We start from the raw sequence: 15,000 nt of genomic DNA, 5'->3' as shown, positions 1-15,000 counted from the left end.
CTCTGTACCAGACTTCATAGACAAAAGGGCCGTTTTAAGACCGGGAGCCCAGAGTCCGTGACGGACTGAAGCAGCTGGTCTGAGCTCTGCTGCTCCACGAGAACCTCCAGCTCATCTCCATCTGAAGACGCTGTCCAGGTGTATGACGTCAGAGTGCCAAACGGCCATCACTCACCGATTATTGCTCCTCTTCGCAGCATCTAACGGTCACGACGGGGTTATTTCCGCGTTGCGCTCGAGCCTCGGTCCGAACCCGACTGTCAATCAGCCCACCGAACACCGCGAGACAACCGGAAACAGGCCGGGAGACGGTAGCGACGTCCAGAGGCAAAGACAGACAGGAAACGGACCAAACTTCAGAGACGGACTGGGTCCACGTGCCACACCCAGCGCGCGCTCACTCTGCTCTCTGATACAGGAAGTGAAGAGGCTCGAGCCGCTTTAACCATTAAATCAACAAAGTGACGACAACCCGAGTATGCACTCACTTCCTGTTTCCCCGCCAGAGACCCCGCCCCTTCACTTCACGACACAACACACACATCACTACACACGACACACAACACGACACACACACACACACACACACACACACACACACACACACACACACACAGATGTCCTCAGGTCACTTCCTGACCCTCACAGGTGTTTTTGGTACCTGGACCAATCATTGTCAGGCTGTTTGGTGCAGTGGGCGTGTCCGGGAGCTCACCTGTACACAGATTCAAGATTCAGGATTCTTTATTTGTCACATGTGAAGTTATACACATACAACAAGCAGTGAAATGTATTCCTGTCAGCGCTCCAAGGAGACATATCACACAGGTAAGACACATCACACAGGTAAGACACATCACACAGGTAAGACATCACACAGGTAAGACACATCACACAGGTAAGACATCACACAGGTAAGACACATCACACAGGTAAGACATCACACAGGTAAGACACATCACACAGGTAAGACACATCACACAGGTAAGACATCACACAGGTAAGACAGATCACACAGGTAAGACATCACACAGGTAAGACATCACACAGGTAAGACAGATACTAAAAGCTCAGAGAATCATGTCTCTGCCTAGTAGCAGTGATGGCTTAAAGCGCAGGGTGCATGTGCACAGTTTAGAAGAGAGGCACAGTGTGTGTTCTGCTTTAAGAGCCAAATGGTTTGTGGGTAAAAACTCCTCTTCCAGCCATGATACACCCGAAGCGTCTGCCACATTTCAGAGGCTTGAAAAGGGTGTTGCCCGGGCGTGAAGCATTCCTTCTGATCCTGGCGGCCTTTCTCAAGCATCTCATTGTAGAGTTGTTCTGCAGCATCGCGCAGATGATCCTCTGGAGGGCTTTACGCTCTTCTTCACAGCTCTTCCCATACCATGACGCCATGCTCTGGGTCAGGATGCTCACCTGGGAGGCCCCAAACGTTCTCAGCTGCCTAAGATACCTGGATGTGGTTAGACCATGTCAGGTCTGCTGAGATGGTGACCCCCAGGTATTTGAAGCAGCTCACCCTCTCCACTGGAGCCCCGTTGATATACGGGGGGGTGTAGGTATGATGTCTTCTCCTAAAGTCCACCACTAGTTCGTTAGTTTTGCTGACATTCAGCTGGAGACAGTTTGCTCGGCACCACGATGGCAGACTCCACTCATTGTTGGTGATGGACCCCGGCACTACTGTGTCATCTGCAAACTTAAAGACTGAACGTGAGCCGTCATGCGTACACAGAGGACAGCAGTGGGCGGAGCACGCACCCCTGTGGGGCTCCAGTATTCAGTGGGATCCAGGACCCACGCACACAGGCTTAGCCAACAGTCTCTGTGGTGCGATCGTGTTGAACGCTGAGCTGTAATCTATGAACAACAATCTCACGTAGTTCCCATTTTTCTTGTCCCCATGGCTGAGGTGGTGTCAGGACCTGGGAGATGGCTTCCTCAGCTGATCTGTTGGTACGGCAGGCGAACTGTAGCCGGTCAAAAGAGGTGGGGGTGGAAGCACAGATGATGTCTCGCAAAAACTTTCATTATTACAGAGCTGAGTGCAACAACTGAAGAGCAGCAGAGACCACAGACTGGAAGACAACAGCGTCCCTGTACATTGTCTCAACCCAGCCCAAACGTCCTCAAAGGACACAAAACAGCAGCAGGCGGAGTGACGAGACCGAACATCAAGTCTGTCCCACCAGAGGGCGCCTTCGACACTCGCGCCAAACCCACGGCCTCAAATGGACTCCTGCTCGCCTTGAGTGACGAGGAGTGGCGTCAGCGGCATCAGCGGCGTCAGCGGCATCAGCGGCATCAGCGACATCAGCGGCATCAGCGGCATCAGCGGCGTCAGCAGCATCAGCGACATCAGCGGCGTCAGCGGCATCAGCGGCATCAGCGGCGTCAGCAGCATCAGCGGCATCAGCGGCATCAGCAGCATCAGCGGCATCAGCGGCGTCAGCAGCATCAGCGGCATCAGCGGCATCGACGACAGAATCTGAAGAGTTGGCATGAAAAATGAAAAACAGACAAACATAAAAACGGTGTTTTTGTTTAATGATAATAACGTAATGTGAGAACCGTGGCGGCCATGACGCCTGCAGAGGCGTGTCAGAGTACACAAACAAACACTAAAGTACTTCTGTTTAGAACAAGAAACACGGTAATTTAATAATGTGCAAATGTTTCAAATTAAACTGACGAAATGAGACATAAACGGATGAAAGCTCAGGGTCAAAGACAGGAAGTGTTCCTTTTGTTTAAAAAAAAAAAACTTTACCGACAACAACAAGAGAAACAAAACGAAGAAGAAACGAGTCAAAAAACAAAGAGAATAAAAGACGACACGTGTCTCACATACATGATTATTATTATGATTACTGTTTTCACACTAGAGCACCACACTTTGAACACACACACACACACACACACACACACACACACACACACACACACACACACACACACACGCTGTACTTGCATCATCGATGACAGTTTCCTTGACAACCAGAAAGTGAAAACCAGGCTGACATCATCTATCTGTGTAACGCCAGAGAAACAGGAAACTGCCATCAAATGACGAGATGTTGCCTTCAGAATAAAAGCACAAGAGCTCCAACAGAAGGCTGGATAGTGTAGAGACGCTCTGGTTTCCTGTCACCTTTCAGTTCCACATCTTCAACATATTCAAGTTACACAAACACAAAACGTTTCACATCTGTTCAGTGACACTTTTGTCGGTAGAGATGAAGTGTCGGCTCTTATTTTGGAGAGCTGTATTTGACTTCCTGTGATGTGTTTGGAAAATGAAAGTGAAGGGACTTCACAGCACTCAACAAAGTTCCCACATGAGCAGACTGATCAGCGCAAACATGATTTATAACATCTATAAAACATGACGTCATTCATTCATTCACTTCTAAAACACTCACTAATTCATGTCATTATTCCACTTTAAATGATGACTGGTGCTGATCTGAAGTCTGTTTTTACCATGTTTCCAACAGTGAGCCTCCTTTTAAAGGCCATGCTGCTGTTTTACATTAAATGTCTTGAAACTGAACTGAAATCAGCTGAAAATCATAGGATTCAATCAAAATATAATGACGAGATTTAATATTTGTGCAGTGGAAACAAATCCTGACAGTGTGGACAAACAACATTTCTATCAGCGGAGGACACAAACAAAGTACATTTACTCCAATAATGTACACTTCTGATGTACTTTTACTTCCATCATATACTTCTGCTCACTGCACAGCTGGAGTCGCTGCTTCCAAAAGAAAACTGTACTGACAAATAATCATTTTATTACCATTATTAATGTACTGTACACACTGTGTGTGTGTGTGTGTGTGTGTGTGTGCGTGTGTGTGTGTGTGTGTGTGTGTGTGTGTGTGTGTGCGCGTGTGCGCGTGTGTGTGTGTGTGTGTGTGGAAAGTGAGAGTGGAAACAGTGCGGGACTTTTCGTCTTTCACTCTGATCTGTTTTCTCTTTCCTGTCTGGAATAAAAGTGACCTGCGGCACCATGTTGGAGACACTGACACACAGCAGAGCTCAGTCTGCAGCAGCCATCATCATCTTCATCCTCATCCTCATCTTCGTCATGTTCAGCTGGACCGGCCTGCTCTTCGTCCTCTGCGGCGCCCTGACTCCTGCTCTCTGCTGTGATTGGCTGAGCCACTATCGTCGCCTAAGCAACGCCTCTCAGACTCTTGTGCTCGTCATGGTGAGTACGACGACACGCTGACGCGAGGTCCTGGAGGAGCTTCCAGGGTCCTTGAAGAGACACTAGGAGGGCCTTTCAGGCGTACTTAAGAGGGTCAGGGGGTCCTGGAGGAGGATCCAGGGGTCCTTGAAGGTCCTTGAGGTCCTTGGGGGCGTCCGAATAATTGTTCATGAGGTTACAGACCATAAATATTCTGTATATCGATGCATATTACCTGGACCGGTCGCTGTGTAATCCTCGTGCTCTTAGATTTAACTGCAGCGTTTGATCAGTGGACCATGACATCCTGATCGCTCGTTTGGAGCAGTGGGTGGGCATCAGGGGCTCGGCGCTACAATGGTTCAGGTCCTACCTGTCTCATCGGACATTCTGTGTCAGCCTGGGTGACTCTGTGTCCTCCACTGCTCCTGTCTCATGTGGGGTCCCACAGGGCTCAGTGCTGGGCCCTCTTTTATTTTCTTTATATCTTCTCCTACTCGGTTCCATTCTCAGGAAGAACAGCATTTTATTCCACTGTTACGCCGATGACAGCCAGGTCTATGTCCCTCTTAAAAAGGCTGATTCATTCTCCCTTAAGCCACTGTTAAATTGTTTTTCGATGATGGCTCCAAACTTTTTAAATTTTAACGAAAACGAGACTGAAGTGATGATCTTTGGTGGCACCTCGGTGACCCCCCCAGTCCATCTGGGTCCCTTGGCACAGTACGCCAAACCTACTGTTAATGATCTGGGGGTAAAAGTGGACGCGGATCTGAAGTTTGACAGCCAGATTAAAGCTGTGGTGAGAACGAGCTTCTTCCAGTGAAGGCAGCTGGCAAAAAGAAAACCTTTTCTCCAGAGACAGCACTTTGAAACAGTAATCCAAGTTCTTTTATTTGCTTTTAAATCTCTAAATGGTCTCGCCCCATCGTACCTCTCTGAGCTTCGGCAGCCCTGCACACCCAGCCGATCTCTCGGGTCAGGAGAGCAGCGGGTTCCCAAAACGAGGCTGAAGCTCAGAGGGGATCGAACGCTTTCTGTTGCAGCTCCAAAACTGTGGAACGAACTGCTGCTGCACATTAGACAGGCCTCTTCACTGTCTAACTTTAAAACTCTTCTCAAAACGCACCTTTTTTCTTCGGCTTTTCACACTTAGGTTGTTGATTTTATGTGCACAGATATTTCAGCATTTCATCCTCTTATCTTTTTAATCTTTTTATTTGTTATGTTTTATTGTGTTTATTTTACTGTACAGCACTTTAAAAACCTTTGTGTTTATTTCAAATGTATTTAAAATAAAAAATGCATCTAAATAAAATGGATTGGATTGGATATTAAACCTCTGACATAAATACAACATAGTTTGTACATGTCTCCATATAGATATTTCCACAAATATCCATAAAATCCCAAACTGGATCGTCCTCATGGTCATGGACGAGCAGAGGACACAAAGTTTCAGGCTAAAAGTGGTGACGGAGGAAGGATGGCAGACAATAAGAGACTGATGGACACGGGACTGTTAGTCCTGAGAGACAAAGACTTAAGAACTGTCAAGTGGCCCTTTAAAGCTGCTGTGACTCATTAGTAAGATCGAGTGGAGCTGGAAGAAACTACACCAGCAGCAAACATCTGAGTCCTCTGTGAGGACAAAGATGGACGAGACAAAGATCAGATCACTGAATCTCAACCTGAGAAATCAGGGTGTCACAAACAGGCCGTGTGTGTTCACATGTGTGCAAACGTCCATTCAGGAGACATTTGGACGCACACATTTGATGTTAAATGAACCATTTTGTCACATTTGTTTGTTTTTCTTCTTTCAAAAATGTTCGTGAATAAGAAAAGTGTTTGCGCGAGCTCAGCGTTGGTCAGGACCAACATTCAATGTTTGTCTGCTCCCGTTTTTACGACAGATCGAAGAAAAATGCGCCAACAAACGGAGATAAATGAGAGCAGTGGAGCCGCTTCAGCTGGCAGTGGTTTGTAAAGTGTGTGATGTGGTGAAATGAAGCGTCCTCTGTTCTGTCTTCATCTTTCAGGGTGGTGAGCTGACGAAAGACAGGAGTCCAGTTTCCTTTCCTTACAAACTCTACGAAAGCATGTACAAGGCTGAGGTAACCCGTCCGTCCATCAACCCGTCCGTCTTTTTGTCCGACACTTCAGCTGCTTTCAGTGTTACACAGCATGTGACATTCAGCTGCTTTCATGTCTCCTTCTTTATGTGATCGTCAAACTGTTTTACACATCGACTCGACTGCTTTCAGTGTTACACATCAACACACACTTCACCTGCTTTCATCTCATGCTCCTCAAATGACACTTCGGCTGCTTTCTTCAACTGACACCACGACTCATTACGATCAGTCTGCAGCTCTTCAGCACTTTCACTGCAACTTCTCTCAAAGCTTAACTGATTTGAACCCGATCCATTTGAACTGAAACGTCATCTTCTTTCAGCGTGTCTTCAGCTGCCGCTTCAGCTTCTTTCAGTCTTTTAAGTGCAGATTCTCAGCAGTGAGCACGCTTACGCTTCCTTCATGTGACCTCTGCTCCTCCAGTCCTTCATTATCGTTCACATGTTCACGGCGACACGCTTCAGGACTCATTTACATGCAAACATAGAAACAAGGTGCAGCTGTCGTCTGTTACAATGATGACATCAGCTCTCTCAGCCAGTCAGAAAGCCAGGATTCACACCTGTCTCTGTCTCTCTCTCTCTCTCTCTCTCTCGCTCTCTCTCCAGGTGGAGTCCCAGTTGGTCTTCATCAGAGACAGTCTGGAGCTGATTTCTGACCTCTATCACCATGACAACCGGTCCTCTGCTAACTGGGACACTGACAAGAGCGAAGAGCTCCTGATGAACGTCCACAGACAGACAGAAGAGCTCAGTGGCTGTGTGAGTAGACAGACGGACACGCTTCAACTCCTTGAAGTCCTTTAAAGCTCTCACACTGGGAGACACTCCAGCCTTTTACTTCTACTTTTACTTTACTGATACTACGCAATACTTCAGACTACTTCCACCAACGTGCCAGATGATCATTCAGGACTTACGCTTCAACTGAAACTTCCCTCTTTTGACCACTTCAACTGTCCTGTCAGGCCCTTTCACCGCTCACACTTCTCCTCTCAGCAGCTTTACTTCAACAAATATTTGAACTTCACTCAAACTTCAGCTTCATCTTTCGTTTCTTCCTGTTTCCACTGCCACTTCATCTTCTTTCAGTGCTTCCACTTCACAAACCACTTCATTTCCTTTTACACTCTGAACTTCAGGTTTAACCACCAAACGAAACCGTCTGACCTTTGTTTTGTCTTCAGGTGTCGACTAACAGGCGAGCAGACAGCAAACTGGGAAAATACTACAGGAGACTGAAGAGAAGTACGCTGAGCCGCACTGTGAGTACATGTACTGTTGTAGTACGAGCTGTAGCTCTGGACGCACCGGGTATAAGTCGGACTGACTGGAGTTCTGTGTGTACAGGGTGGCAGTACTGCGTCCTGGGAGCTGATCAGGAAGGCAACTAAACTGCACCTGGAACAGCTGGACCTGCTGGTGGTCTTCATGAACAGGAGGCGCTCTACATCGACTCAACGCCAACACTGACGCGTCTCATCCACCAGTTTGACTGTCGCCGTCATTCATTCTGTCTCTCTGTGAGAGACGCACTCTGCCGGCTTCTACTCACATTCTATTTATTTATTTATTGAGTTTGTATTTATGAACAAAGTGCTCTTCTTATTTATTCATTGAACTCTGACAGTTTTGTATTCACATTACTTGAACACTTTTTTAATATAACTGACCACATAAATAAAGACATTCCACGCACCTCTGGACGTCGTGTTCATGTGGAAACTGACGCTGTGGCTTCAGTCCACTTACATTTGACTCCCTAAAGTCAGGCTGCTGCGCACAGTATATTTTCAGTCCTATTTTCACTCAATATTCTCCTAAAACGACGCTGGAATCAAACATCATTCAAACAGAAGACAGTAAAGACCAGACATGTCCTCAAGCTGTTTGCTGTATACTAACAGGACATTTCTCGTAAGACATGAGGTCTTTATTCACCACTTGGACCAGTAATAATGGAGAAAACACAGTTTCTGACTAGATGTGAAAATAAAGTTGTCAATGTCACTAAAATTAAGGCTAAAAATCCATAAAACTGAAACTTCTGAAAATCTGGAAATCCTTTCTGTTACTTTGAAAATTAGAATCAATAAATCTGCTTCATCAAATCTATTTCACTTCAGCAAGGGCAGTGTTAGCAGTGTTAGCGGTGTTAGCATTGTTAGAGGTGTTAGCACTGTGAGCAGTCTCAGCGGTGTTAGCAGTGTTAGCGGTGTTAGCAGTGTTAGTGGTGTTAGAGGTGTTAATGGTGTTAGCAGTGTTAGAGGTGTTAGCAGTCTTAGTGGTGTTAGCAGTGTTAGTGGTGTTAGCATTGTTAGAGGTGTTAGCACTGTGAGCAGTCTCAGCGGTGTTAGTGGTGTTAGCAGTGTTAGCGATGTTAGCATTGTTAGAGGTGTTAGCAGTCTTAGTGGTGTTAGTGGTGTTAGCAGTGCTAGTGGTGTTAGCAGTGTTAGTGGTGTTAGCAGTGCTAGTGGTGTTAGCAGTGTTAGTGGTGTTAGCAGTGCTAGTGGTGTTAGCAGTGCTAGTGGTGTTAGCAGTGTTAGTGGTGTTAGCAGTGCTAGTGGTGTTAGCAGTGTTAGTGGTATTAGCAGTGCTATTGGTGTTAGCAGTGTTAGTGGTGTTAGCAGTGCTAGTGGTGTTAGCAGTCTTAGTGGTGTTAACAGTGTTAGTGGTGTTAGCAGTGCTATTGGTGTTAGCAGTGTTAGTGGTGTTAGCAGTGTTAGTGGTGTTAGCAGTGCTAGTGGTGTTAGCAGTGCTAGTGGTGTTAGCAGTGCTATTGGTGTTAGCAGTGTTAGTGGTGTTAGCAGTGTTAGTGGTGTTAGCAGTGCTAGTGGTGTTAGCAGTGTTAGTGGTGTTAGCAGTGCTATTGGTGTTAGCAGTGCTAGTGGTGTTAGCAGTGCTAGTGGTGTTAGCAGTGTTAGTGGTGTTAGCAGTGTTAGTGGTGTTAGCAGTGCTATTGGTGTTAGCAGTGTTAGTGGTGTTAGCAGTGCTAGTGGTGTTAGCAGTGCTAGTGGTGTTAGCAGTGTTAGTGGTGTTAGCAGTGTTAGTGGTGTTAGCAGTGCTAGTGGCAGCAGCTAACATCAGGTCAATGCAGAGCTTCCTCTGCAGTATTTTGGATCTAATGTTCATCAGAGAGAGACACTCAAACAACAGACATACACAAGCAACAAGCTAACAACGCTAAGACTAGCTTGTTAGCCAGCTAGAAAGGAAGCACGAGTAGCCTTGTTACTTGTTACTGACACTACACAAGCTTCAAAGCTAAAGAGCTTTACCCTGAACGGACAAATACATTCATCAGCACCACCAGTACCACCAGTACCACCAGTACTAACACATACAACAAGCAAAGCAGGACAAAGAGCTGAGAAGAAACCTTCGTTCATTCATTCACTGATCATCTGAAGACATGGTGATGTTAACACTGCTCATGTTTAATGATGAATTATTAGAAATAAACACTGAAAAAGTTTGACTCTTCGGTTCAGTTTGAAGCATCCATTTGTAGTTTGAGAGTCGGCCTGCAGGGGGCACGCAGCCCTCAGTTCAGCCTGACAGGCAGTCAGTGACATCACACAGCTCCACCAATCACCTCCACCAAGTACTTCATTACAACTAAAAGCCCTGCATGCAGTAGCTCACTGCAGTAACAGTACAGAGGAGCTGTGGGTTGAACATACACTTGAAGTATTTGAATATATATTTTAAGTTTTGTTCAGGTTTGTTCTATCAATCAAAGGAATGACCTGAACTTTCTTTAAGTTAAACAAAAAGTCTAAATTTAATATTTGCAGATGTAAAAAAAATCACTTTGTTAAATTTCAAGAAGAAAAAGAAAAGCAAAAACTGACAGAGTAACTGACAGACAGAGTAACTGACACACAGAGTAACTGACACACAGAGTAACTGACAGCTGGTGTTCAGTCTGCATCCTCATCGTTAAAGAAGCGCTTTCATTAGAAAACATCAAAGTTCTTTATCATTGTCTGACACGCTGAGGTTTGAACTCACTTTAACGTGCAGTTACTGTGTTTGACCTCTGTGGGGCAGCAGAGAGGCTCAAGAACTGACTGCAACATCTCCACTGCAGTACTGAACGACCACGAACACACCATGAGCCTCAGAAATGGGGCGGGGCTTCGGTCTAGTCACATGATTGGACGTAGTTTTCAGGGAAGAAGCCTCTGTTGTTGTCAAGTACCCCCTCACACCAGCCGTCGTCATGGCGATGTGTCAGGTAGATGATGTCGCCTTCGGTGAGCGACAGGTCGTCAGGTTTCGAGGCCTCATAGTTGTACAGCGCCACCACTGGACACAAGGGAGAACTGAGGTCAGTGGACATGCACACACACACACACACACACACACACACACACACACACACACACACACACACACACACACACACACACATGCAGCCTGCAGTGCTGAGGCCAGCCCCCAGGGGGAGCTCTGCACTGCTCACCATCACAGTGGTGAATCTGAGCAGCTGTTTGTGGTTCAGACCACCGTAATCTTTATAGATATAATATATTTAATATATCTTAGATATGTAGATCATACATGTGTGTCTTCCTCGAGCTCAGGTCCTCTACCAGAGGTCAGGAGGAGTGTTAGGGTTCTGCACAGTTCTAGAACTGCACTCTTCTAGACGGACCTGCTAGAACCTGCAGGAGCCGTCTTTCTGACGTTACTGTCAGCTGGAACGACCACATCTATCTCCACCGCCCTCTTCTGTTCTTTGTTAACTAACATGATGTCCGGTCGGTGATCCAGCAGCTGCTGGTCAGTCTGGACCTTGAAGTCCAACAGGATCTTAGTTCTGCTGTTCTCAACCTCAAGGACTTGGCACAGATGTTCCTATACACTGTGCAGCTGTGGATAGAGTGGCGCCGTTTCATCGTTTGAGCTTTCGTGTTAACATGTGGCTCTCTGGTACTGACCCATGTGGCGACGTCTCATAATTTATTGTTTATTTGAAAAAGCAAGTGGTACAAAATGTTCTCCTGGGTACCATACAATATCCACAACCCTCTGTGGATGTGAGAATATTAATTGCTAATCCAGGTTTTTAACAGATTAACAGAACAGATATAAGAAGTGGGCAAAGGCGGAGGGCTCGCTCCATTTCTTCTCGCATCAACAAAACACAAACTAAAGTGTGTATGTTTACATAGACCAGAACAGGAATGTGGATCATGACACTGTTTTCATATACCTGTTATGTTATCATATTCTTTACACAGAGGTTACAGGTTTTACATAGTTTGTCCATTTGGACCAGATCCTAAAAACAATTCCCTTTGACCTTTGAGAAGAAATGACAACTTCTCCAGAATGTAAATATCCTGCACGATTTTGATCCATTCTTCAATCGTAGGTGCTTCAGTTTCTCGTGACAGTCTTTTTGCTTGCCGCAGCATTGCCAGCGGTTTTTTATCTCTCAGAGTCCGGCTGTCGTATGAAATGTGTCCTAAGAACAGGGCTTCACACTTACACGGGATTTTCTCAGTAAAAATGTTATTTAAATGTTCACTCAGCTGCTCCCAGAATGGTTTGATCACTGGACACCCCCCTCTGTTTGTCTTACAGAGTCTCCAACAGGTGTCCCCGCTGCCCTGATGCTTTTTCTGGGCAGGGGTTACAAAAAAATCAAACGATGTTTTTCCAACAGAATTCCCTCCACGAGTTGGAGTTTGAGGTCATCCATTGAAATTTGTGGATCTTTCCCAGCTTTCAACTGAAATAATTAAATTTCCTTCTTTTTCCCACTTATTTCTTATGTGGTCTGTGTCACCTTGTTTAGACAACAGAATGCCATTATAGAGCTTAGTTAGTGCATGAACCTGATTTCAACAAAGACAGAAACACATCCAAGAATCCTGGTTCAACTGTTTCCCAAGTTTCTCATAGATTTTGCTTAAAATAGGATCTAACCTGCAGATATCTATAGAAGTCATCCTTTTCCAACCCATTAGACCTCTGAAGTTCCTCAAAACTCTGAAACACCCCCCTCTGGAGAAATCTATGATAGGTGGTTAATCCTTTTGGGATCCATCCTTTAAATCTCCCATCATACTTGTTACTTGAGTCAAAGGCGCACCACCTGAGTATTTTGATACGATTACCTAATTGACAAATTTGAACTATCTTTTTCCAAGAATCTAACATTGTGTATAACATTGAGTCATGTGGTGTCATCAACTCATCTTGTAATTCTTTATCCATTAACATAGATATGAGAGGTATTCCTTCCACTGATGTACGTTCTGTCTAAATCCAGCTTTGTGGATATGGAAAACAGTGCAGCCACTTTTATTTGTTGTAGTATACCGCTCTCCTGGTCCTTACTCCAAATTTATAGCTGAGTTCTCGGAGTTTCTATCAGGCTTAGTCCTTAAAGCAGATAAAGTAATTATTGTAGGTGACTTTAATGTACATGTCGACGTTGATAATGACTGCCTTAGCACTGCATTTATCTCAGTATTAGACTCAGTTGGCTTCCATCAGAATGTACATGAACCGACTCACTGTTTTAACCACACCCTCGACCTTGTTCAGACATATGGCATTGAAATCGAAGACTTAATAGTCTCCTCACAGAATCCTCTTTTATCAGACCATCATTTAATAACTTTCAAATTCATATTACCAGACTACCAGCCAGTAGGCAAAAATTCTTATAGCAGACTCCTGTCTGATAGTGCTGTAGCTAAATTTAAGGATATGATCCCATCAGCATTTAATTCAATGCCATGTCTCAATACAACAGAGGAGTCTTATGCTAACGTTAGTCCCTCCCAGATTGACTTCCTGGTTGATAGTGCTACAGGATCGTTGCGTATGACACTTGACTCTGTTGCTCCCCTAAAAAAGAAGAAAATTAAACAGAGGAGGTTAGCTCCATGGTATACTCCTCAAACCCGCAAATTAAAGCCAACTTCACGGAAAATAGAAAGGAAATGGCGTTCTACCAATTTGGAAGAATTTCGGTCCGCCTGGCAAGACAGTCTTAAAATATACAGGAAAGCCCTCCGCAGTGCCAGGGCAGCCTATTACTCTGCACTAATAGAGGGAAATAAGAACAATCCCAGGTTTCTCTTCAGCACTGTAGCCAGGCTGACAGAGAGCCATAATTCTGTTGAACCATGTATTCCTTTAGCTCTGAACAGTAATGACTTCATGAGCTTCTTTAATGATAAAATTCTAACTATTAGAGACAGAATTCATCGACTCCTGCCGTTAACAGGTACTGTTTTGTCTTCAAACGCAGAAATCGTAGAAACTGTTACTCAGTCTGTCGCAGTTTTAGACTGTTTTACTCCTGTTGACCTTCACCAACTAATTTCAATAATTTCATCATCAAAATCATCTACCTGTATTTTAGATCCTATCCCGACTAAGCTGTTTAAAGAAGTATTACCTCTAATTGACTCTTCAGTTTTAGACATGATCAATCTCTCTTTATCAACAGGCTACGTACCACAGTCCTTTAAAGTAGCTGTGATAAAACCGCTACTGAAAAAGCCTACTCTTGATCCAGGGGTTTTAGCCAACTATAGACCGATATCCAACCTTCCCTTTCTCTCAAAAACTCTTGAGAAAGCAGTTGCCAATCAGCTGTGCGACTTTCTAAACAATAATAGTTTATTCGAGGATTTCCAGTCAGGATTTAGAGTGCATCATAGCACAGAGACAGCACTGGTTAAAGTTACAAATGACCTTCTAATTGCATCTGATAAAGGATTTGTCTCTGTACTAGTCTTACTGGATCTTAGTGCTGCATTTGACACCATTGACCATGGCATCCTATTGCAGACACTGGAGCATTTCATTGGCATTAAGGGAACTGCGCTAAGCTGGTTTAAATCCTACCTGTCAGATCGCTCTCAGTTTGTACGCGTTAATGACGACTCCTCTGTGCTCACTAAAGTCAGCTATGGAGTTCCGCAGGGTTCTGTGCTTGGACCAATTCTATTCACCTTATATATGCTTCCTTTAGGTAAGATTATCAGGAAGCACTCAATACATTTTCATTGCTATGCAGATGATACCCAGCTATATTTATCAATGAAACCGGAAGAAACCAGTCAGTTAACTAGACTACAAGCATGTCTTCATGACATAAAGACCTGGATGACCTGCAATTTTCTGATGCTAAACTCGGACAAAACTGAAGTTATAGTATTCGGCCCTAAACATCTTAGAAAGTCACTTTCTGATGACATAGCAGCTATGGATGGCATTGCGCTGGCCTCCAGCACCACTGTAAAGAATCTGGGAGTCATCTTTGACCAAGACATGTCCTTTCACTCCCATGTAAAACAAATTTCAAGGACTGCCTTTTTTCACCTACGTAATATCGCAAAAATCAGGCATATTTTGTCTCAAAATGATGCAGAAAAACTAGTCCATGCATTCGTAACTTCCAGGCTGGATTATTGCAATTCTTTACTATCAGGCTGCCCAAATTGGTTGCTGAATATTCTCCAGTTGCTCCAGAACGCTGCAGCACGTGTTCTGACAAAAACCAGGAAGCGAGATCATATTTCTCCAATACTCGCCGCTCTGCACTGGCTCCCTGTAAAGTTTAGAATAGAGTTTAAAATTCTCCTCCTTACTTACAAAGCCATAAATGGCCAGGCACCTTCTTATCTTA

At 44.8% G+C, this 15,000-nt stretch overlaps 3 protein-coding genes across 6 annotated transcripts in view; 1 reads left to right on the top strand and 2 right to left on the bottom strand.

The window, feature by feature from the left end:
- LOC139343813 (globoside alpha-1,3-N-acetylgalactosaminyltransferase 1-like) overlaps positions 1–455 on the bottom strand; it is an 11,672-nt gene extending 11,217 nt beyond the window's left edge. The window contains exon 1 of one of the 2 annotated variants that reach the window (XM_070981624.1): positions 176–455. The gene's annotated coding sequence lies outside the window, so the exon portion shown is untranslated. The remainder of the gene's footprint in view (positions 1–175) is intronic. The other variant, XM_070981625.1, reaches the window with a different exon arrangement.
- A 3,620-nt stretch (positions 456–4,075) lies between these two features.
- LOC139343748 (interferon a3-like) lies at positions 4,076–7,811 on the top strand. Its single transcript, XM_070981527.1, has 5 exons — positions 4,076–4,222; positions 6,244–6,318; positions 6,948–7,100; positions 7,526–7,603; positions 7,689–7,811. Exons 1-5 carry the CDS (start codon positions 4,100–4,102, stop codon positions 7,809–7,811), a joined length of 552 nt encoding a protein of 183 aa, XP_070837628.1. The 5' UTR covers positions 4,076–4,099.
- Positions 7,812–9,754: 1,943 nt separating this feature from the next.
- Positions 9,755–15,000, bottom strand: part of abi3a (ABI family, member 3a) — a 16,390-nt gene continuing 11,144 nt past the window's right edge. For all 3 annotated transcript variants that reach the window (XR_011603092.1, XM_070980686.1, XM_070980687.1), the window contains one exon: positions 9,755–10,649. Coding sequence is in view for 2 of the 3 variants with exons in the window: in XM_070980686.1 (XP_070836787.1) it covers positions 10,486–10,649 (164 nt within the window). In the remaining variant the exon portion in view is untranslated. The remainder of the gene's footprint in view (positions 10,650–15,000) is intronic.

Source organism: Chaetodon trifascialis, chromosome 15 (genome assembly GCF_039877785.1).
Source record: "Chaetodon trifascialis isolate fChaTrf1 chromosome 15, fChaTrf1.hap1, whole genome shotgun sequence".
Lineage (NCBI taxonomy): Eukaryota > Metazoa > Chordata > Actinopteri > Chaetodontiformes > Chaetodontidae > Chaetodon > Chaetodon trifascialis.
This window is presented reverse-complemented; position numbering and strand designations above follow the sequence as displayed.